The sequence below is a fragment of the Dendropsophus ebraccatus genome, chromosome 1 (genome assembly GCF_027789765.1).
Source record: "Dendropsophus ebraccatus isolate aDenEbr1 chromosome 1, aDenEbr1.pat, whole genome shotgun sequence".
Lineage (NCBI taxonomy): Eukaryota > Metazoa > Chordata > Amphibia > Anura > Hylidae > Dendropsophus > Dendropsophus ebraccatus.
The window spans coordinates 153057323-153080941 of NC_091454.1; the positions used below are offsets into that span (position 1 = coordinate 153057323).

General features: G+C 43.1%; 1 protein-coding gene across 1 annotated transcript in view; it reads left to right on the top strand.

Annotated features, from left to right (window-relative positions):
* The window catches only part of LRRC49 (leucine rich repeat containing 49), a 91194-nt gene that overhangs the window by 57148 nt on the left and 10427 nt on the right, over positions 1 to 23619 (top strand). Inside the window, exon 12 of the mRNA XM_069956555.1 lies at positions 5647 to 5816. Within this exon, the coding sequence (XP_069812656.1) occupies positions 5647 to 5816 (170 nt within the window). The remainder of the gene's footprint in view (positions 1 to 5646; positions 5817 to 23619) is intronic.

Below are 23619 nucleotides of genomic sequence, written 5' to 3' on the forward strand. Positions count from 1 at the left end.
ATATTTAATGTTTTAAAAAAAATGACCCTGAAATGACAGTTACGCTTTAAGATATTAAGTCGCTGTTAGGTTGTTATAATATGTTGCCCGCATTGAAGTGAAATTCCTGTATTGCTTGAAAGCATTTCAGATTTAAACAGGAAAATATAGGTGTTTAGAGTATTGCATGTTATGGTGGTAACGGAACTGTCCGTGTCATGAAATAATCTGAATATAAATAGATATGATAGAACTAATACTGAGAGCCTGCAGTCATGCTAGTTACATCTGATGAATACTTACTAGTGGTGCGTAAGCTGCCTTAGCTATAGTCTTTCCTCCTTCTTGTCCTTGCTCGCTTTCACAAGCCATTAGAATAAACTTTCCACAGGCATAAAGCCGTTAAACAGTCGCTGTGATCTACTGCTCACGCACATAAAATCCCCGCCATATTGCTAACATGAAAGTAATTCTGTCACTAGGTAATTTACTTTATGGCTGTATTACTCTCTTTTTTATTTTGTTCCGTTTATTTGTGCTGCACAGTATGAATTACAATGGACTAGAGAAGTATTGTGCAACAATTAACCTAAAACAACCCCCGCCAAAATAATAAAAATGCTGAGTATAATTCAGCAGATAAACCATTGCCCCGTGTGTATAAAATCAAGGCCGTCCAATGTAAACTGCCTTTTGAGCGGGTCATAGGATGCCACTGCTGCTACAAGTCAGTTTATGGACTTTACTTGGGTTACTGATTGCTCTTGCTCATAGTGAATAAAAACCACACTGCTGACTCAGGGTATGTCCACACTACCGATTCGCGGCGGACCACCCAACCTCGGATTCTGCAGCTTGCCCCCGCTCATTCCTGGGCGGACGTCGGAATCAGCCAAACAATAGAATGAAGTCTATGGGATCAGCAGAGATGCGAGCTGCGGAATCATAAGTGGGTGATCCGCCGGAATTCCGTAGTGTAGACATACCCCGACAGAGTTCAAACCTCACCGGGAATTAAAATCAGCACAAAAGCTGCAGTGTGCATTTCCATGGCTGAGCAGCTGCATACAAGTCCACAGACTTGAAGCAAATTGATAATTTGTGGGACCACTTCATTAATCTTGTTCACTCTATGGCTCCTTCCCCAAGCACCCTACAGTAGCTGTAGATGTGTTGCAATCAGTATGGCTCCATATACCTGTGACTACCTACAAGGAACTTTATTGAGTAACTCCCAGTCCATCTAGCTGCTGTCCGTTACTCTGGATATTAGTTGGTGGTTAGAATAATGTGACCTGCCTGTGTATTACAAAAAAAAAAAAAACATATCATGGACACATTAAAAGCAAGATGCATGATCTGCAACAGCAAGAGTTTGCAAAGGGAAAATCCACAGTGAATTACATTGGAAGGTAATTGTACCAGATGTACAAATCTCTTTCATATGTGGAAACTTTACACATGGAAATATGAGCATGCAGTAGATTTTGTTGCAGATTTGTAATAGATTTTGGCTGCTGTAAATGTAGCGAAATGCAAACTCCACACATAATTCAACGTGTAAGGGTGCCTGACAGATTTTTGAAGCCAAAGCCAGGAACAGACTATAAATAGAGAACAGGTCATAAAGGAAAGACTGAGATTTCCCCCCTTTTCAAATCCATTCCTGGCTTTGGCTTAAAAAATTTGTCAGATAATTCTCTCTGTGTAAAGGCACCCTAAGACATTTGCAGTGGAATTTCTACTGCATGTGGAGCTGGCCTATCTATCCATCCTCAGCAGTGTGTACAGCCATAGTGGAATGGGGGCCAGCAGCAGCAGAAGATCAAATGCAAATTGTAAATATAAATCAAGAATGTCCACAGCACTCCAGGATAACACTTATCTTGGAGTGCTGCGGGCATTCTTGATTTATTTCTAGGGTAATACCTCTGTTCTCGGAACACAAGCCGTTCTGAAAGGTTGTTCTAGAACCGAACAATTCGAGAACCAAGCTGTGTGTTCCCAAAGGGAACAATGTAAATGTGTTTAATTGTTTTTTATACTCCATGGGTGAGGTGCAGAAGCAGGAGCGGGTTGGCTCTTTAAACTTGCCGTGTGCCGGTGCTGAGTTCTAACAGTGGCCGGCACGCAGTGGACAATGCAGGGGTGCCTGAAGCTGGGGCAGGCTGGCGGAGGTGTTCCTGTGGCACGGAGAAGCAGTTGCGGTGGCCGGGTGAACTGCATCAGCTGCAGGGACTTCTCTCTAGGTTGCCGGCATTCACCCACCACTGCTTCTCCCTGCTGCAGGGATTACACCCGGCACCCATCACCAGCCTGCCGTCTAACCTTCCCATGGCCCGGCCACCTGCTGCTGTCTCTCCCAACCGTGCCAGTCACCCCGCCGGCCTGCCCGACCCCTCGGTACCCATCACCAGCCCTCTGCAGTGACCCGCAGCTTCATTCATGGAAGTGCAGGAGAGAGCTGAGTACAGCACTCTGCTGCTTCCGATGGCTCCTTAGGAATGAATAAAGCTGCAGGTCACATGCTGTACCCATGGCTCTATGCAAAACAGAAGAGCCATGGGCCCGATATAGAGATCGACAGGGGATACGAAGTTCAGACCCCACTCCCCATCCCCTCGGGACAAGTTATTTTGGAATACCCCTTTAAGTAATAAAAACAGTTGTTTCTTTTAATTATGGTTCGTATAATTAGTATATGCTGTGGGGTTTTACTGCAGGAATCTACTTTCCTTCCCTCACATACTTTGCAAGAAATTAAGCCTGTATGAGCTGACATGCAGCATCCTACTATAGGCATGAAATGATACGTTACTGTATACTGTAAGTATGATAATGTTCTCTCATTTTGCCTGAAATTAGCTTCTCTTTTTTTCCACAAAGATAATGAAATGCCAGTGCCCTTTCGAGAACTGATGCTTGAGTTTATTGTCTAGAACGCTCAAGCAGTTCAAGCCATTTCTTTATATCTTTATCACACAGTCCATCCGTGACTCTCACTGGCAGCTGTGAATAGCACATTGTGCGGACCTCATATTCTTCCATTGGAATCTTCTACCCTTTCAGATTGAACATTTAATTTACTACTGACTACATTTAATTCATTTAATTGCTCTTTTCAGTCCACTGAAGTCTGCTCAACCATAGCCAGTTGGCAGCACCTCGTCTCCTCTACTGTACAACCTTTCTAATTTGAAATCTCATACGTTCCAAACTCCTGTCACTTGCCAGCTAGACACCAGCAAAGACACAGCATTTTAATACCCTGTTAATATAGATATAAATAACTCGGAAACACCTTAAGGCATAGCGTGCGTTTCATTTTACTTTCCAGTCTCTTCTTACTTATACTAGGAAAAAGAGAACTTATACTAGGAAAATAAGTAAAAATGAATGTGCCACCTTAATACGGCATTTATCCATTCCTATGGATGCTCTAGATTATCATATAGCTATGGTGTGACACTTTCATGGCACGCCTTGTTTATTGGCCTATATATTATATGTTTTTTCTAATCAAGTACCGATGACAGGGGTGTTTCAATATGTGAATGCAGGAATAAATTTACTTGAAATGATAAATAGACTACCTAACGTACGGTATATCAAACTGTGTGTTCATGTACTATTCCTTTATGTATCAAATCTGCTCACAAATAAGTCCTGTACTGTTTTCCCTAAGCTTCAGTCACTGTTATGTTTGCATAGTTGGCTTTTCTAATGAGCCTGTGGTGCTCCAGGCCACCCCTGGTAAACATGCCCTTGCGGGGTGATTGTGAAACCTGCATACTTATGCCAAATTGATGAATGGCTTACTGGCACTGAAGAAATGAAGAAAATGACCATAAAACTATATATGCTCTAAATTCTCTCCCACAGACAGCACTTGACTCTACTCCAGTATTATTAGATTGTTATCCTTATTGTTATTGTTCTCCCCAACAATCATTTACAGGGACATAATTATTTAAAGGGGTGTCCAGGAATTAAAAAAAAAATACAGCTGATTTTCCTGATGGAAATAATCACCGTTTGGTGGCAGGTTGTGTCCAAAAAATAAGGGTATGCTGTAGAATTTCCAGCTGAAGTACTGTATATACTGTATGAATATGATGCCAGAATGATTACCCAGCAGGCCACCGATAAAATCCAACAGCTTTATTAAAGGGGTATTCCAGGTTATTTTGATATTAATTCTACTGATTTCTCTTGTAATATAATTAATATATCTCATTGGTTTCTATAATAAATTTTGTCTCTTTCTCTCTATTTTTATGTAAGTCACGTGTTTCTGTGACGTCACCGAACCGGAAGTGTGGGGACTTCCCCGACTCGGCCGGCCTCTTGGTGTTTATGTAGTTAGAAAGCTAGCAGAGCTTTACAAACGGCCTCCCTGCGCACGGGAGGTCACATGACACCCTGTTCCCGGGCGGCCTGTCAGTGTGAAGGAGGTCGCATCCACCTCCTGTATAATCACTAAAACCCTCCACCCCCTGCCAGTATAATCATACCGATGTCTCCCCCGGCCCCCTCCATCCTGTGTATACAGTCCTTTTCAAAGATCTCTCACCCCATCCCCCGGTCTCGGCACCTCTTGCACTCAGCTGACAGGCTCTCTCTCTCTCTCTCTCTCGCTGTGTGTGAAGCAGGAGAGATTTCTTTCCTGCTCCGTACACAGTGCCTGTCAATTGCCCCGATAAAACTCAGCTGCCAGGAACTGTGTACGGAGCAGGAAAGAAATCTCTCCTGCTTCACACACAGCGAGAGAGAGAGAGAGAGAGAGAGCCTGTCAGCTGAGTGCAAGAGGTGCCGAGACCGGGGGATGGGGTGAGAGATCTTTGAAAAGGACTGTATACACAGGATGGAGGGGGCCGGGGGAGACATCGGGAGGATTATACTGGCAGGGGGTGGAGGGTTTTAGTGATTATACAGGAGGTGGATGCGACCTCCTTCACACTGACAGGCCGCCCGGGAACAGGGTGTCATGTGACCTCCCGTGCGCAGGGAGGCCGTTTGTAAAGCTCTGCTAGCTTTCTAACTACATAAACACCAAGAGGCCGGCCGAGTCGGGGAAGTCCCCACACTTCCGGTTCGGTGACGTCACAGAAACACGTGACTTACATAAAAATAGAGAGAAAGAGACAAAATTTATTATAGAAACCAATGAGATATATTAATTATATTACAAGAGAAATCAGTAGAATTAATATCAAAATAACCTGGAATACCCCTTTAAATTAGGTCCATAAAATACATGGTGAAAAGTGGCACCAACTCCAGAGATTGGATATCTAGACGCGTTTCGGCCTATGTTAGGCCTTGTTCACAGCATGCTGAAGTGCACCTAGCACTCCAATATCTGGAGATGGTGCAGCTTTTCTGCACCATGTATTTTATGGACTGAATTTAATAAAGCTGTTTGATTTTATCGGTGGCCTGCTGGATAATCCTCCTCCTTGCATCCAATTCAACGCCCTTTGGTCTGCAGGTTAGAATCCTCTGCACCTCGGATACCAGCTCAGAGATACCAAGGACATGTGAGTTGTATATATCTCAGAAGTGTATCCCCTGTCTTTTATATTGTTTACAAAAATAGTGATATAGGAACATTTTATGTTAATCATTCACTTACAGTTATTAATATAATTATTATTACGTTTGCAGGAGAAAAAAAGAATTGCAATTCACAATGCTGCACGACAATGGGATATTCAGCAAAACAGAGTCTTACCTGGCACAAATTCAGATCAGGAAGGTGGAGGTTCTGTGAGCCCTTCTCATAAGTCATGCCAGTTGAATGGATCTACTCCTTATGAATTTAATGAAGACAAGAGGTAATGTAAAATGGGAATCTGAGTGACTGTATTGTGTGCAGCAGTGAATACTGTGTTAATGCTCCATAAGGAACAGGCAGTAGATAAAATATTAACATCCTGCTGTGTGTAATCTTCTGTTTATACCGATGTGTCCACCTTTACCTTTCCTTTAGGGCGGGTTCAGACTACGGAATTCTCGCTGATAAATTCCAAGGAATTCCGTCACCTGTACGCACTCTATGGGCCGGCTGATTCCGCATTTCGCTGAAAGAATTGTCACGTCAATTCTTTCAGCGGAATGCGGAATCAGCCGGCCCATATAATGGTGTCTATGGAGCTGGCGGAAAGGTGCTCGGCCGTGAGCGAGTACAAATGACGGAATTCCGCTGAATTTATCCGCGAGAATTCCGTAGTCGAAACCCACCCTAAATGTGTAAAGTTAACTGCCAGGAACGGATTATTCTCTGTTTATACCATAAGTTTACCTGACGTTTTGGTGTTTATTCCTTTTGTCAAGGAGTCTGTAGGTAGAAATCCTTTGGGGGTATGTAATAGAGGTAGGTAGGAGGCCTATCGGAGGTCCGCTGCATGTGTCCTGCGATGCTAGGTCATGGCGTGTGTGACCTTGCATCTCCAGGTATGTGATGAGTTGTTTATTTTTTTGAACAGCACACACACATGACACACTCAGGATGAAGATTGAAGTGTCACTGTTGTTTAAATTTTTTAGTACAGGCGATTTTAAGAAACTTTGTAATTGGGTTTATTAGCCGAAAATGCATTTTTATCATGAGAAAGCAGTTTGAAGCTCTCCTTCCTGTCTTCATGGTTGTCTATGGAGAGGGGAGGGGTGGAGGGAGATGAGGCACCAAAACTGGACAACAAAGAGTTAGTTTACAGCTACATCACCAGCTATCTCCTCTGAAGTCTGCACTGACCTCTCTGGCCTCTGAATACCGCTTTCACACTGGTCCCTCTTTCTAATCTTTTGTTCTCTGCTGTCTGCTGCTGACTAATCTCCCTCCTCCCCCTCCCCTCTCCATAGAACAGACAGGGCCCGATTGATGTAAAAAAAAATCGAGATTTCCTGATAATGAGCAGTGAATATGAGAAAGGAGGGAGGGGGGGACCTGGGGAAGGTATTTGCGAATGCAGATAATGGCATATTTGCCTAATAAACCCAAATACAAAGTTTCTTAAAATCACCTGTACTATCGGTGGACTGGTTCCCATTATCTTTGCCGGTATTCCTTAATGCCTATGAGGTCTGTTGTGCACTGGAGTGTAATGACAGGCGGGCTGGGGAGGGAACTGGAGACAGGTCAGAATATGCAGAGGTGCGTGTCACCAGGGGGTTGGAGATTTCTTTCCATTGCTCAATTGCTTGCGCCAGGCCTGCCTCAAGTGGACAAGTAATCTCATAAACAGCCCATGGATTCACCAAAGATCCACACCAGCTGATTCACTGCAGCGGTGCTGATAATGTGGTATGTAAATCTTATTATTGCCTTTGGTACACCTTAACCCCTTAAGGTCAAAGCCAATTTTCGTTTTTGCGCTTTTTTTTTTTTCATTTTATGTTTAAAAGTCCGCAGCACTTGCATTTTTTCACCTAGAGACTTATATGAGCGCTTATTTTTTGCTAAACCAATTGTACTTTGCAATGACAGGCATTATTTTTCCATAAAATATGCTGCGAAACCGGAAAAAAATCATTTGCGCTGTCAAATTGAAAAAAAAAATAAGAATTTGTTTTGATTTCGGGGAGTTTTGCATTTACGCTGTTCACCCTATGGTAAAACTAACTTGTTATGCATGTTCCTCAAGTTGTTACGATTACAATGATATGTAACATGTATAACTTTAATATTATGTGATGGCTTTTAAAAAATTCAAACCATTGTTAACAAATATACGTTCCTTAAAATCGCTCCCTTCCCATGCTTATAACGCTTTTATCCTTTGGTCTATGGGGCTGTGTGAGGTGTCATTTTTTGCGCCATGATGTGTTCTTTCTATCGGTACCTTGATTGCGCATATACGACTTTTTGATCACTTTTTATTACATTTTTTCTGGATTTGATGCGACCAAAAATGCACAATTTTGCACTTTGGAATTTTTTTGCGCTGACGCCGTTTACCGTGCAAAATCAGGAATGTGATAATTTAATAGTTTGGTCGATTACGTGCGCGGCGATACCAAATATGTTTATTTATTTGTTTATTTTATATTTATAAAATGGAAAAAGGGGGGTGATTTGGACTTTTATTAGGGGAGGGGATTTTTTATTAATTAAAACACCTTTTTACTTTATTTTTTAATTTTTTTACATAAACTAGAAGTCCCCCTGGGGGACTTGTATATACACAGCACTGATATCTCATAGAGATCAATGCTGCGTATATACACAATAAAGATCGATTACATCGGTCATAGATTGCTTTGGCCCGCTGCAGGCCACAGCAATCTATTGCCGGGCCGGGATCAGCGTCATTGCGACCCTGAGGCCCGGCATGGGCAGAAGAATGGATCTCCCCCCCCTCGATCGCATCGCGGGGGGGAGATTTGTCCCACTAGACACCAGGGACGTGCGGTCTGAAGCCCTTCAATGCAGCTGTCAGGTTTGACAGCTGCATTGAAGTGCTTAATTAGCCGGCGCGGCAACGGGACCGCGCCGGCTAATAGAGGCACTGCCCGGCTGCAGATTGTGGGACCCCGCTCTGAGCACCCCCCAGGGCACCATGATGTACCAGGTACGTCATGGGTCGCTAAGGGGTTAAAATGGTGTCTTCTCTGAGACATAAGTGGAGAGAATGCTGGGATTGAATTCATCTCTTTGCAGTCAGAGCAGTGAAGCTGCAGGAAAATAGGAAAAATAACATTTGGCTTCCCAAGAAGAACCTTCATGGCTGGAACAGCTTTTGCTCTCTAAGGGCCCTATTACCCAGAAAGATTATCGCTTGAAAATGGTTGTATCGTTCACGTTTAAGTAATAATCTTTCAATTTGTGCGCAGGCACCGAACAAACAACTAAGGAAAATTAGTTTTTATGTTAATTGCAACGTCCATCCTTCCATGTATTATGGTAAATGATTTCTGGTTGTTCACAAAAGTGCTTGTTTGCATTCGTTTATTTTTAGTCAGAGAAAATTAAAAGTCGCTTCATCTAATAGGGCAATAATTGCAAAGTAAGTGGATGTTTTTACCCGGCTGGTTATGGAAATAGGTGAACCCATATGGGGGGGGGGGGGGTATATGCTTCATACTCACCACGAGGCATCTTCTTTCTGCACCAGACCCGGCCCCTGGTGTTTTTTCTTTTTTTTTTTTTTTTGCTAAATTAGGAGGATGTGTTAAACCAGACTTAGTTTATCAGCTTGATGTCAGCTTGCAGTCCTCTCTAAAGCTGTTATTAACCCTTATTAGGCTATGTTCACACTATGTAAAACTACGGCCGTTGTTTTCACCGGCCGGACATTTGCGACCGAAACTACGGCCGTGGAATTATGATCGTACGGGCTAGTCGTAAAACTATGGCGGTTGTTTAATTTTGCTTTCTAGCATGTTTTTAAGTGGGCTGAAACGGGTCATTTACTTTAAATACTGCGCCCAGCCCGAGAAACCACTCAGAAATTTTTCTACATCAAAATCAAGTTTAATTCGGCAGATCTAAGTTTTACGTTCGCGGCCGCATTGAAATCCACAGCCGTTGTTGCAGTATTACTGGCTGGAAATAATTGACATGTTCATTTTTCACGGGGACGTATATACAAGGGCCAGTATCTTAAACGTAGTGTGCATTCAACGGCCGTAGTTACATTGCATTGCATTCATAATTGGGAACCTCAAAACAACGGCCGTAATTTTGCGTCGAGGACTACGGCTGTTGTTTTACATAGTGTGAACATAGCCTTAAATTGATGCTCAAGATAAGCCATCAATATATTTAGGTTATAGATTGGCAGGGGTCTGACCCCTGGCCCCGCCAGGCGGATCGGCTGTTTTAAGAGTCCTTGATGCCCATGTGACTGCCACACCCTCTTCAGTGTTTACTTCTACTTGCCATACTCACACAGCTTATCGGCAGGTGTATCGGGAGACTGACCTTCTATATTGAATGTTTGATGGCCTATTCTGAGGACATTCATGACGAATAGAAAAAAAGCTGCGGACAATTGCAGACACCTCTCCATTCACTCTCGGATTTGATGTGATGGCCAGTGCCTGTCTCACCAGGGGACCCTTTTTGTCCAAACAGGTGTGAGCCTAGAAGAAGGACCCACATCTATCACACATTTATGGCATAGGTATGATGCCATAAAATATAGGTAGATGCTCCTATAAGCATATCAGTCCTGCATATGGAATCAATATTTAGTGCCAAAGCACTTTACCCAAGATTGCAGGATTGTAACTAAATCCCCACTATGGGATATTTTAGTATAAGACATTCACAATACATGACATCTGGGTTACCATATCCTGATCTATTTTGTCATTACAGGCTGCAATACTGAGCACTAAAATCCCAGAGGTTTAAGAAACCAAAATACCACATCATTGTGGACTAGTCCGAGCCCTAAAATAGCTTTTCAGTTCTCTGTCTCATAAATGATTTACACTTAAATGCTTGCAATAAAATGTTTGTATGCCTAAAAGCATAGTTCTTAGAAGTTAGTAAATCACACAAGGTTTTATTTCTTTAAATGCGTATCCATACCTGCAGCAGGAATTGTATTGCAGTTGGTGTAAGTGCAGGTGCTTCCACTCAATATGTTCTCAGAACTTATGTGTCCTGGTTGAGTTGATAAGTTGGGATACATTACATTACATTTACACACATACACACACACACACACACACAAAAGACAAAAAAAGATTTTATATTAAAAAGAACCTGGCAGGCCTCCGGGCCTCACATACCAGCACCAGGACCTGACAGGTGAGGAGAACATTGTTTTAACGCTGTTCTTTATGCTTTATTTGATCCCGCATAGAGCAGAAAGAGGGCTTTAGGGGAGTGGACGTGGCTTCTTCCCATCATCCTTCCCCTGCACCTGGCTGTCAATCAAACTTGATTAGCATGAGGATGGCAGAAAAAAACCCTGTATGCACATGGCCTAAAAAGGTTAAACCCATTCTTGTAAACTTAAAGTGTACCTGTTATACCTTTAAAACCTAAATCAACAGATGTGGTATAAAGCAAGTTTGCAATTTACATTCATTCATTGTTTTTTAGTTATCATGGAAAACACTGCACTTCCTGTGTTTTTATACTTTTTTTCTTCAAAGAGTCTAAACACAGAAAGTTCAGTGTATCCCAGGCCATCTGAGCGCTCACAGAGAGAAGGCAGTCATGTGATTGACGGACACATTGAGACATGACTCTCTGTACTGGCCAGACTTCATGTGTTAAGTCTCTTTTTTTTCAACCAACACAAGAATAAAAAGCTGCCATCAGGAGGCTGGACCAGGATTTCTGGTAAGTAACTTACATGGTTTACATTTTGAAAGTTATAACAAGAGTGACACTTTAAGTATTGTCTGTTCATTTTTATTACATGGCTTAATTATTACTAATAGGCTTGTTAAGCAACAAGATAGGAAGATCGACCATCAACCCCATGATGTAAAAGAGGACACAGTTTATCAGACCAGGCCACCTTCTTTCATTGGTGGGCATTGGTATTCTGACCAGTCTATGTTCTGACTCTCTTCTATCCTAGCCAGCCTTTTGGCACTTGCTTAAAAACTCTGGCAACATGTATGAATAGGTGCAACATTTATTTTGTAGAAACACCTCCAGAGGAAGCATGTCTACACAAGAGCTAGGTCGGGAAGGTATTTTTTTCTTTTAAAAAAAACATCCTTTCCCCCATATGGTTCCCAGGTGTTCCATATATTGCCCAGACAATGAGGGATGGGTTATATAAGGACTTGAGAACCTAAGAAGCCTAGTTTCTTAACGCATTAATTGTTGCAACTGAGAGTATGTTTTCAAGATGTAAAAGTCAAAAAAATATTACTTCAGGGTCAGACTACATGGGGCCTGTTTTATAGAAATACATGTAAAACAAATGTGTGTCAAACTAGTATGTCATGGAATCAGGAATAGAGCAAGCTCCTGATGTGGCAGTGCCAAAAGCATTGTGTGTGTGTATGTATGTATATATGCATAAATATATCTATCTATCTATCATGGAAAAAATATAACCAATAAAAAACACCATACATGGTATTTTAGTATCTGGAAATGTCACATATGGGTCTTTAAAATATGGGTATATAAAAGATATCTTTTTTTGCTGTGCAAAGATTGTAAAACCTAAAAATGAAATTAAATACATTTGGTACTGTTATAGTTTTAGTGATCTGCAGGAAAACACTGGCGTTCTTATGCCACAGAAATGTAAAATTCGAAGAAAACTCAGAATTGCCCCGCCCCCAAGAAACAGCTATATTTCACCCCCCCCCCATGAAAGCGTTATATTTATTACCCAAGAAAGAGCTATATGTACCAATCCCCACCGCCCCACAAAGTTATATGTACTCCAAAATGGTGCAGTTTAAGAAATACATCTCCTCCTGCAAAAAACAAGCCATCATATGGCTACATTGCTAGAACCCTCTGGCTTTTAAAAAGCTGCGTCCTTAAGTATATAACATATATAAAACATTGCTGGGTATTAAATATTAATGTGAAAAATCTGCAGCAGGACACAGGCGCTTTAATCAGGAAAATCTCCGGAGCTTTATTAATGCCATAAAAGCACACCAGAACACTAAGTGGCATCTTTTTTATGAGCTTCAGATGGATGTGTTTAGAAAGATTTTACACAACTGTGAGTGTACGTTTTACACAGCAGATTGTGCAAGTTAAAATGCCAACAAATATATAAACATTTAGAAACCATTAACTAGGATCCTGTTTGTGATGTAATTTGCAAGGTTCTATAAGCAATATTTTCCACTGCAGTCCAGTCTAGTACACTGGTGTCTTTACTTACTGTAATTTACTTCTTCCCCTCCCAAAATTCCCTGCTATACGTTTCAGTCAGTTTACTCTATATTTGGTGGATAAAATATTACAGCTGAAAGTAATTGTCCATTTTATTTGTATAATCATTTTAATGAGAGCAGACTGTATTATTTTATTGTGCATTTAAAGTGTGGCTTATCATTCTTTTCCCTTACTACAATGGTACACAAAGAGCAGTCATGGGTCAGCAAATCTCTAACTTAGGTTGGAGAGACATCAGCCTATTCTCATACACTTACGTCCTGGTAGATTAATGGACGAAATGAAGCTTATATGTCTTCGAAAACTCTGGTAACTTTATTAGATATATTGTAGACTTGGATCACATAGCAGAAAACATCCAGCAAATGCCAGCTCTGTGGTTGAGAATGGCAAATAAATGAGAGCCTCACAAGAGCACAAAACTAGGGGTTACCAACCCTGCAAAGTGAATGATGGAAAAATGTTGCTAAGGCCAGTTTTACACATACATGATTGCAGCTTGTTCCGCAGCAAAATCCTCTGCGAACCTTTCTCCTGTCATTTTCTATAGGCTTACATATTTGCAGCATATTTTTCATTTCACTGTAAGTATTTTTAAAGCCCTGTCCCTCTTAACCTGGCCCTACCCGGCTAATACATTACCTGTCCACACTCCTGCTTGCTTCTGAGGCTCCCGACTCCCTGGTGTCCACCTCAGCCAATCAGTGCGCTGCACGCGCTGATTGGATGTCAGGAAGCTGGAAGCCTGAGAAGCAAGCAGGAGTGTGGCCAGGTAATGTATGAGCCTGTTAAAGCGACTCTGTACCCACAATCTGACCCCCCAAACCACTTGTACCTTCGGATAGCTGCTTTTAATCCAACATCTGTCCTGGGGTTCGGCAAGTGATGCAGTTATTGTCCTAAAAAACAACTTTTAAACTTGCAGCCCTGTGTCAAATTGGCGTAGCCAAGAGGACCTATGCCCTACGATTGTGACTCTCCTCCTCCGCACCCTATTCATCATTAGGAATGCCTCTAGAACAATTTCTCCTATTCATCTCCTGTGTTAACACTGTACATGTGCTGGATCGTTAAGGCACCTGTGCAGTGTTCATACAGGTGATGAATAGGAAAAATCCTGCCTGGAGCATTTGTAATGATGAGGAGGGCGGGAAGGAGGGACGGAGGGGCGTTGCAGGCCTAGGGCATGATTACTCTAGAGCACACCAGTTTGACACAGGGCTGCAAGTTTAAAAGTTATTTTTTAGGACAATAACTGCATCACCTGCCAAACAGACCACAGGACAGATCTTGGAGTAAAAGCAGCTATCTGACGGTACGAGGTCAGATTGTGGGTACAAAGTCACTTTTAGTATGACAGGGCTTTACATACTCGCAGTGGAATGAGAAATATGCTGCAAGTATGTAAGCCTATAGAGTTTGCACTGTATTAGCTGTAAACCAGCAGGCTACATTTAACACCAGCACTGTTTAATCGATCAATAGACTCCATTTACCATTTTGGCTTCTGCTTGGGGTATGTGCATTATAAATTGCTTGAAGAAATAGTGCCAACTTCTGTGCCACTATAATCTCTAATCCACAATGTGCCAATATGTTAGAGTTTGTATTTCTACCAAAACCCTCCGATTTTCTGTTGAATCAATCAAACCCCAGAAAGCCCAGGCTAAAGTCACTCCCTTCCTCGCTGTAACCCAACGTCTGTGGGCATGATTCATGGGCCAGGAGCCTGCTACATTATTCAGAGGCGGGATTGCAGAGAGTAGGGGTGTGACTACAGCACCAGAGCTGTGACTAGGTGGGGAAGTGACATCACCCACATGGCTAGCTAGCACTGATTTGCATACAGTACGAGAAGAAATAAGACTACATTTTCAGGGAGATGGAGGCGACTGCAAACAAGCAGTTAATGTAGTAGAAAATGCTTTAGCATCATTATTGTAACTCAGAACCCTAATGGTGCGTTTACACAGGGAGATTTATGACAGATTTTTGAAGCCAAAGCCAGGAATGGATTTTAAAAGAGGAGAAATCTCAATCTTTCCTTTATGACCTGTTCCTGGCTTTGGCTTCCAAAATCTGTCAGATATATCTGTCCGTGTAAACGCACCATAAATCTTCATGATTGCTTCCCTTTAACACTAGCATGCATGTTTTTGTGCAGGTTTGTGGTGCATGCTTCTGCACTGTGCACATTTCCACTTCGTATGCAGTTCTATTCTGAGGGAAATGGTTTTTGATGTACTAAGTAAAATGGATATTACATCTTAGGCTATGTTCACACAGCATTAGGTAAAAACTAGAGATGAGCGAATAAGATTTGATCGAGTAGGTATTCGATTGAATATTGCAGTATTCAAAAGATTCGAATTCATTTGAGTAGTGAGGCGAATACACTGGAAACATTCGAAAGCCCTCCCATCGCAGTTGGCGCTTTTTTTTTTTTTAATCCAATGACCATGCAGGGAGGCAGTGAGGGACCCTGGGAGTACGCACACAGTATGAAAACGGCGTCTACCCTCATTGGATAGCTGAACCACATGACCTTGAATCTTAAAGTGACACTGTCACCCCCATATATAATTTTTCAATCATCATAGACATTTACAAGCCTCAATTAGCCCTCTGCATACCTTATTTTTTATTTTTTTTCCTCACGCTGGTTGATGAGAAATTGTTACTTTGATGAGGCGCTTCTAGCGCCACTGGGCGGGGCTTAGTCCCTGAAGCGCCACATAGCCCCGCCCAGTACATCGTCGTTGGCCCCGCCCCCTTGTGTACCTCATATGTCTTGGCCGCCGCTCACATTCTTGACTACTGCTGGATGTAGGTGACGTGCGCGTCCACATCACCCTGCGTCCTGCACGTGCGGGCCCGTCATTCGCCGCGCAGGCGCAGAAGGTGAACACCGGGGCAGCCACTTCCGGGCTGTGCCTGCGGTCGCACAGCCCATGGATTGCACCAGCCGCACGGTCCCTCGGCGTCCCGATGCCTCCGGAGCCCTCGCTGCGGCTATGAAACTCTCCTCACAGCCAGCAGCGAGGCGCAAAGTTAGTGCTCAGGCGCACTGCGGCGCCGGAGAAGACTGCCGCAGTGCGCCTGCGCACTAACTCTGCGCCTCGCTGCTGGCTGTGAGGAGAGTTTCACACGGCAGCGAGGGCTCCGGAGGCATCGGGACGCCGAGGGACCGTGCGGCTGGTGCAATCCGCGGGCTGTGCGACCGCACGCACAGCCCGGAAGTGGCTGCCCCGGTGTTCACCTTCTGCGCCTGCGCGGCGAATGACGGGCCCGCACGCGCAGGACGCAGGGTGATGTGGACGCGCACATCACCTACATCCAGCAGTAGTCAAGAATGTGAGCGGCGGCCAAGACATATGAGGTACACAAGGGGGCGGGGCCAACGACGATGTACTGGGCGGGGCTATGTGGCGCTTCAGGGACTAAGCCCCGCCCAGTGGCGCTAGAAGCGCCTCATCAAAGTAACAATTTCTCATCAACCAGCGTGAGGAAAAAAAAATAAAAAATAAGGTATGCAGAGGGCTAATTGAGGCTTGTAAATGTCTGATGATTGAAAAATGATATATGGGGGTGACAGTGTCACTTTAAATACTTGGCTCCCGCCTCTTGACTGCAGATGAGCTTTCAACCTAGCGAGGGAAAGATCTTGCAGCAGGGAGAGATAGGTTTTAGTAGCGTTTTGGTTAGGCAGGATTACTACAGAACCCAAAAGTCCTTTTCAGGGCTAAGATCAAGCAAAAAAGTCATCTCTGTATCAAAAGCACTTCTCAGTGTTAAAAATATATGATATAACAGCAGCATCAGCATCAGCAGGTGTATTCATTCCAGTACCCTGTGTGTACAAGTGACTTATAGTGTCCCTGTTTAACACCACTAAGGGCATGCTATACATATTGTTCCAGTAGCCCACTAAGGGCACCTGATATATACTGTTTCAGTAGCCCAGTAAAAGGCACGTGATACATATTTTTCCAGTAGCCCAGAAAAAGGCAGGGCATACATACTGTTTCAGTATTGTTCGTACAGCATTACGCGTGATGACATGATAACATGACGCTCTGCGGACACACATTGGAATCATGTATGTAACACTGCGCAAGAAATACGAACAAAATGTGTGAACATTGCTATAAATGTTCGTAAAGCGTTCACAAATATTTTTCCTTTGCAACTGCAGAGAGTGGAATTATACTGCGATTTTGGGGTGTTGGGTGCACCCAGGCATGCTCCCCCTGATGTCACAGTGTAATTCTGGAGGTGTTTGCATTGTTTAGGAAGGTTTCATGGGGGACTTGGTGATCTCCCCATAGACTATAATAGGATCGAATACTCATTTGAATAGTTGAATATCGGTGCCTATTCGATTCGAATTCTCGAAAGTCAAATATTTTACTACTCGCTCATCTCTAGTAAACGTATTTGACTTATGTAGTGGGAACAAGGGCCATGAGAATAGAGTGTACCTCTTGGACTCCGTTAGGGTGGCTTGTGCTGGCCTCCTTTTTTCCTTTCATTCTTTCCTTTTTGCAGTATTTATTTTTATTCTTTTTTTGCATTGCAACCAACTGACGGTCTATATGGTGGCATATATTTGTATAGCGCTCTCATTTAAGAATAATCAAACCATAGTTTAAGTGTCACTGTTGTTTATTTATTTTTATTTTTTTTTGCAGAAATCAATAGTACAGGCAATTTTAAGAAACTTTTGTAATCGGGTTTATTAGCCGAAAAATGCATTTTATGAAAAAGCAGTTCTTCCCCCTGTTTTCATAAATTTTCTATGGAGAGGGGTGGGGGGAGATGAGGCACCAAAACAGGACAACAAATCCTTTGTGTGTAATCCTTTGTTCTCTGCTGGCAACTAATCTCCCCCCTCCCCTCTCCATAGGTTACACAGGGCCCGACTGATGTAAAAGAGTTGAGATTTCCTGATAATAAGCAGTGAATGAGAGAGAGGAGGGGGGGGGACCTGGGGAAAGTCTTTTTGAATGCAGATAATGGCATATTTGCCTAAAAACCCAATTACAAAGTTTCTTAAAATCGCCTGTACTATTGATTTCTGGAAAATAAATAAAACAACAGTGACACTTTAAGTAATTCTGCATTTCCCGAACCTAGGAAGTATGTATGTATGTATGTATGTATGTGAATTCCTCAGCACATATGCTTTGTCCTGCTGCCTTGCGTCTAATAATTATTCCACTCCAGTAATTTGCATACATAAGGAAATTATAATGGAAACCTGAGAGGTGTTTATATCCTAAAGTAATACCTGCCTGGAGCCTTACAGTCTGCCACGTATTTAGAGACTAGAAGGTACACATTAACTGTACATGATTACCTCATATGTCAGCTTTCCACACGTACCTCGAAGGCTCAAGGTTGAAATCCTGTCCTAAAATAGCATGCATTCCTCCTGAACAAAGTGTGATTTATACAGTGTATTGCTATACTTAATGATACTGTCATAATGATTGCAATGATATAACTGTGGCACAAAAGGGACCTTGTTCTAGGTGTAAAAATCAGATAATGTGAGCTTCCCCTTCTCAATTATGGCAATTTAGTCAATACTGTCGCTGCTTTACTGGTGTCAGGTTGAGGCCTCTAATAAAAGGTATCAGACTAGACACTACAAATAGGAACTTAAAAGTTATTCCACTAGCTGCTGCCATTGTTACCTTGTATGCTTTGTATTTTGTATTTTTGATATGGTTTTTATACTTTGTTGAATTTTTTAATATTCTTTCAATGTTCAATATAACGATACTGTAAATTACTTATATATAAAAGTTTTTGTTGCCTCTGGTCATAATTTAGGTAATCGCTTTTATATCCAGTTGTTATAAGGGAGCCCAATTCATGGTGTCTGTGGTTCAGGCAGCATGAAAACAGATGACTGGTACACTTTAATAAATGATTTTACAAACAAAATACCATGAATTAAAAAAAATTTCTTTTTTTTTTTTTTTTAACATTTAGGCTATGTTCACACAAGATTTGACACTCAAAAACAACGGCCTTTGTAGTGAGTGTCTAACAAGGACCATTGTTCAGTACCCTGTGTGAACAATGGTTGTTGTTTGCATTAGCTTCAATGCAACACATTTCTCTATGACAAGAATGACCGTTCTTTTCATAAAAAATACACTGTGTGAGCATAGCCTTAAGCCCCTATTACACGGGGCGACATAGAGGAGCAAACAAGCTCTGTCAGGGCTCGCTTGCTCCTCGTTCCCCTGACGTCCTCACTGACGTCGCTATTACGTGCGCCGGCAGCGAGCAGGTGAGTACGGGGGTGGGAGCTCTGGGGGGGGGGGCAGTATCTGCCCGCGTGATCGCTAGATCATCCAGGCAGCCCATAGCAGATAGCAGTGGTCTGCTGCCGCCACTACTATTCCATGAAGCGATGGCAGCAGATTGTTGCTATATTAGATTGCGATGATCAGCCGACATTGTTCATGACAGCTGATCATTACCGTCTATTGCACAAGACTATTATCTGCAGTAATGGCCGATATCCGATGAATACAGCAATAATCATTTAGTGTAATAGGGCCTTTAAAATGTGCATCTTTTCTGGAATTGTTTGGACCAAACAGAAGCGGATTTGAAAAGCAATTGAAAAACCTGTACCACACACATACACCTTAGGTCACACACTTTTGCCAAGCCCATGCCGTCTTTGGGATCCAGTAGAAATGTGTCTCCAAAGAGTCTAAAGGCATAGTAAATGTGGAGGAAGGTCCTGTGCACCAGTGTTTGGACAGGCACCTTAGTACATCTGAGCCAATGTTAGCTTGTACTGTCTGATTGCTCATCCTAATTTGGTGCATATGTATTGTAAGATGGCCAGTTAGGAGATTTTTCTGTATATTATTGGCAGATCCAATATATACAATATTTTCTAATAGTTGATCATGGAATCTCTTATTTTAGTTTTTTTTAAGCAAGTAAACCTAATCTAGTAGTACTTTATTCTTTTTAGATCTTAGATTTCTACTAACAGTACAAAGGTTGATATTGCTGTCCTATGTTTTATACTTATCACAACCCCCGGTTCTTGTATGGAATGTGGTAAAAAAGAAAGACGTTCCAGCCTTTACTGAACACTTCATGCAAATTTCAGGATCTGAATATGTTACATATATGAACATTTTTTTATGTAAGGATGTACTGTCAGTGTGCCAATCATTGTCTCGGGATCCTAGTGGGACCAGCAGCATGGAAGTAATTGTGGATAGGTAATGGAATTGCTAGAAGACCTTAAAAAACTAAAACATATTTAAATGAAAACGTGTAGGTCGGTGGAAATGGTAACTTCATTATCTATGTTTTGTGTGCTAGGAAAACCTATCACGGAAACAGTGTTGGCTTAATTGATGGTGGCTTTGTCATACTGACGCCTGAAGTGACTGTATAGGTATTGTTTATGTAATACCCTGACTTCTCAAGGTCTGAAAGGTTTTCCTATCCAATAACAACATGTAGTGAAGTTATTATATAGGACAATTTAATGGCTTCATTTGGTGAAATATTTCATATAATAACACAATTAAGTAGTCAGACAAGCTACAACATGAAGGTGCTATCTGAGCTTACTGCGTGGGCTCATTTCCATCTACTATGGACTTGGGGTCTGCTCTTGTAACTGATCAGTTTTTTTTTTTCTTGTTAAAGGACAAGTGCCATGAAAAACTTTTTCCCAGTAATTGAAGCACATTACAATCACCTATCTGCCTCCCTTCCCTGCCTTTTCCCCCCTCCACCCTCCACCCCCCACCAGGAAGGGTCCTAAAGGCCCTATTCCACGGAACGATTATCGTTCATAAACTCGCTCAAACGACCGCTCGTTAACGATAATCGTTCCGTTGAATTGATGAAAACGATCGAACGACTCGAGCAAAATGGTCGTTGAATCGTTCTCGAAAGTTTTTCAACATGTCGAAAAAAAATCGTTTGTCTTCCAACGATAATTCGCTAATCGTTTTGTTGAATTAGAAATCGTTAAATCGTTCGTAAAATGTGTCTAAAAAGTAGGTGTGTTGTATTCAAATTAACAATTAGCGAACGTTTTAACGATCATGTAACGACCGCAAAATAATCGTTATCGTTCACATTACCACTAGATTGAATGTGTAATCGTTCGCAAAAAATAGTCGTTTATTGATCGTTAACGAGCGGTCGTTTGAGCGAGTTTATGAACGATAATCGTTCCGTGGAATAGGGCCATTACTCACACAGACCTAATGACTGTCGTCATTGCACCAAGCTCTTCTCTCAGCTCCTTCTCCTGTTACACTAGCCTCCCCCCTCCCCTGCCTTGTCAGGTGACTCAGCTTGCTCAGCTCCGATTGGCTGAAAAACTGCAAGCCATCACTTGTCACATCTCACTTGCTTATCTTCTTAGACAGCTCCCCCCCCTTCCCTCATACCCTCTCTCCTGCTGCCGTGGACTCAGTGAATTAGTCATGTCACTAGAGAAGATAAGCTGAGCAAGCAGAGTCACCTGACAAGGTGGGGAGGGGGAGGCTGGTGTAACAGGACCTAGAGCAGCCCTCCTGCTGATGACTCATCCTCACAAGAAGGAGCTGCCTGGTGACTGTGACGACAGTCATTAGGTCTGTGTGAGTTAGGACACTTCCTGGTGGGGGGTGGAGGGGGGGGGGAAGACAGGGAAGGGAGACAGGTGATTGAAGCACATTGCAGAGTTATATAACTTTTGTAATGTGCTTCAATTACTGGGAAAAAGGTTTTCATGGCACTTGTCCTTTAACCTCTCCGCTTTTGTAAGGATTGTTTGTGTGTATGTTTAAATTTTACAAAAGTAATGGAATTGGTAATAAAATATTAAAGTGTTCTCAAGACTGCTCTGGAGGCATTGCATTCTGTAGGTGCCCTGCTAAATGTCGATGACTGTGGTTCTCCACAGCAAATAATCCCCCATGCTATCTCCAGTGTAGCACTGTTAAAAAGAAAAAAATAAAGTACCCTGTAATCCACATTCCAGCATTGGACTCCATATACCACCTCTCTGACAGCCCAGTCTGAAAGAGTAGAATTTGTAGTTGAATTGCTGATAGGCAGCATTCCAAGAGACAATGTTGAATCTGCAAAAGAGATGGAAAGCCAGAACGGTTATCCATTTGCCTCTTCTTCTGATACTTAGCAGTGGTCCGACACACACAACCATTGCCTTGTACACAGTGGGGGTGGGTTCAGACTGAGGAATTCTCGCGGAAAATGTCAGCGGAATTCCGACAGCTGTCCGCCCGCACGGGCATGCGCTTTTCCGCCGGCTCCATAGACACCATTCTATGGGCCGGCGTATTCTGCGATCCGCTGAAAGAAGTGACATGACACTTCTTTCAGCGTATAGCGGAATACGCCGGCCCATAGAATGGTGTCTATGGGGCCGGCGGAAAGGCGCCCAGATGTGCGGGCGGACAGCTGACGGAATTCCGCTGACATTTTCCGCGAGAATTCCTCAGTCTGAACCCACCCTCTGGCTGGAAATTGATGGGTAAACAGCTAGTTATAAAACATTTACCTTTTTTCTTATAACGTCATTAAATTAATATTTTTTGTTTTAAGAAGACAGAGACCAGCTAAGAAATGTAAAACTCAGCCACAAGGACAGCCACTACTGTTAAGACGTTGTTTAAAATATTGATCCAGGGTTACAAGGTTAGACTTAATCAGAGTGGCATTGGGTTATACAACCTGTAAGCAGTTAGGGCAGTGCCACCAGAAACACCCACCACTAACTCTTTTAGATTGTTGGGAAATCTGCTTATTTTATCTTATTCTTATGAGACACAGCAGACATGATCTAGTTAAAGGGGTTGGCCACTTTATAGTAAAATAGCTCAGTACAAAGTATTAGTAAGGTCCCATTTACACATACAAAGTATTAGTAAGGTCCCATTTACACATAAAGAGGAGAGATCTCAGGCTTTCCTTTATGACCTGTTCTCTGTTTATAGTCTGTTTCTGGCTTTGGCTTCAAATCTTTGGCAGATAATCTGTCAGATAATCTTTCTGTGTAAATGGACCCTAATGCTGCGTTAACGCGTAACGATTATCGTGCGAATTTGCGCGATAACAATTGAATTAGAACGATAATCATACGTGTAAATGCAGCGAACGATCAATTGACGAACGAGAAATCCTTCATTTAGATGTTTCAACATGTTATCAAATCGTCGTTCGCAAAAAATTTGCCGATCGTTCCGTGTAAACAGTCGTCGCGCGACAGTCCGGCGGCCTGGCCCCCCGCTCATCCGCAGCCCCCTGTGCCGGCTCGATCGCCGCCGCGATCGGCCCCCGAAGCTCTGATCGCCGCCACCCCCGCCGCTCCGATCCGATTGCCCCCCCCCGCCGCCGGTCTGATCGCCACCCCCCCTCCGCCGCTCTGATCGCCACCCCCGCTGCTCCGATCCGATTGCCCCCCCCACCACCGCTCTGATCGCCACCCCTGCCGCCGCTCCGATCCCCCCCCCCCCCCCGCTGCTCCGATCGCCATCCCCGCCACCGCTCTGATCGCCACCCCCGCCACTCCGATCCAATTGCCCGCCACCGCTCCGATCACCACCCCACCGCCGCTACGATCGCCACCCCCCCCCCACGCCGCCGCCGCTACGATTGCCACCCAGCCGCCTCTGCTCCAATCGCCCCTGCCGCGACGATATGTTACCTGCTCCGCGTAGCAGGTCTTCGACATCCCCGGCTCCCCTCTTCATTGCACTGATTAGCTGAAGCGGTGAGCCGGGAATTTCAAA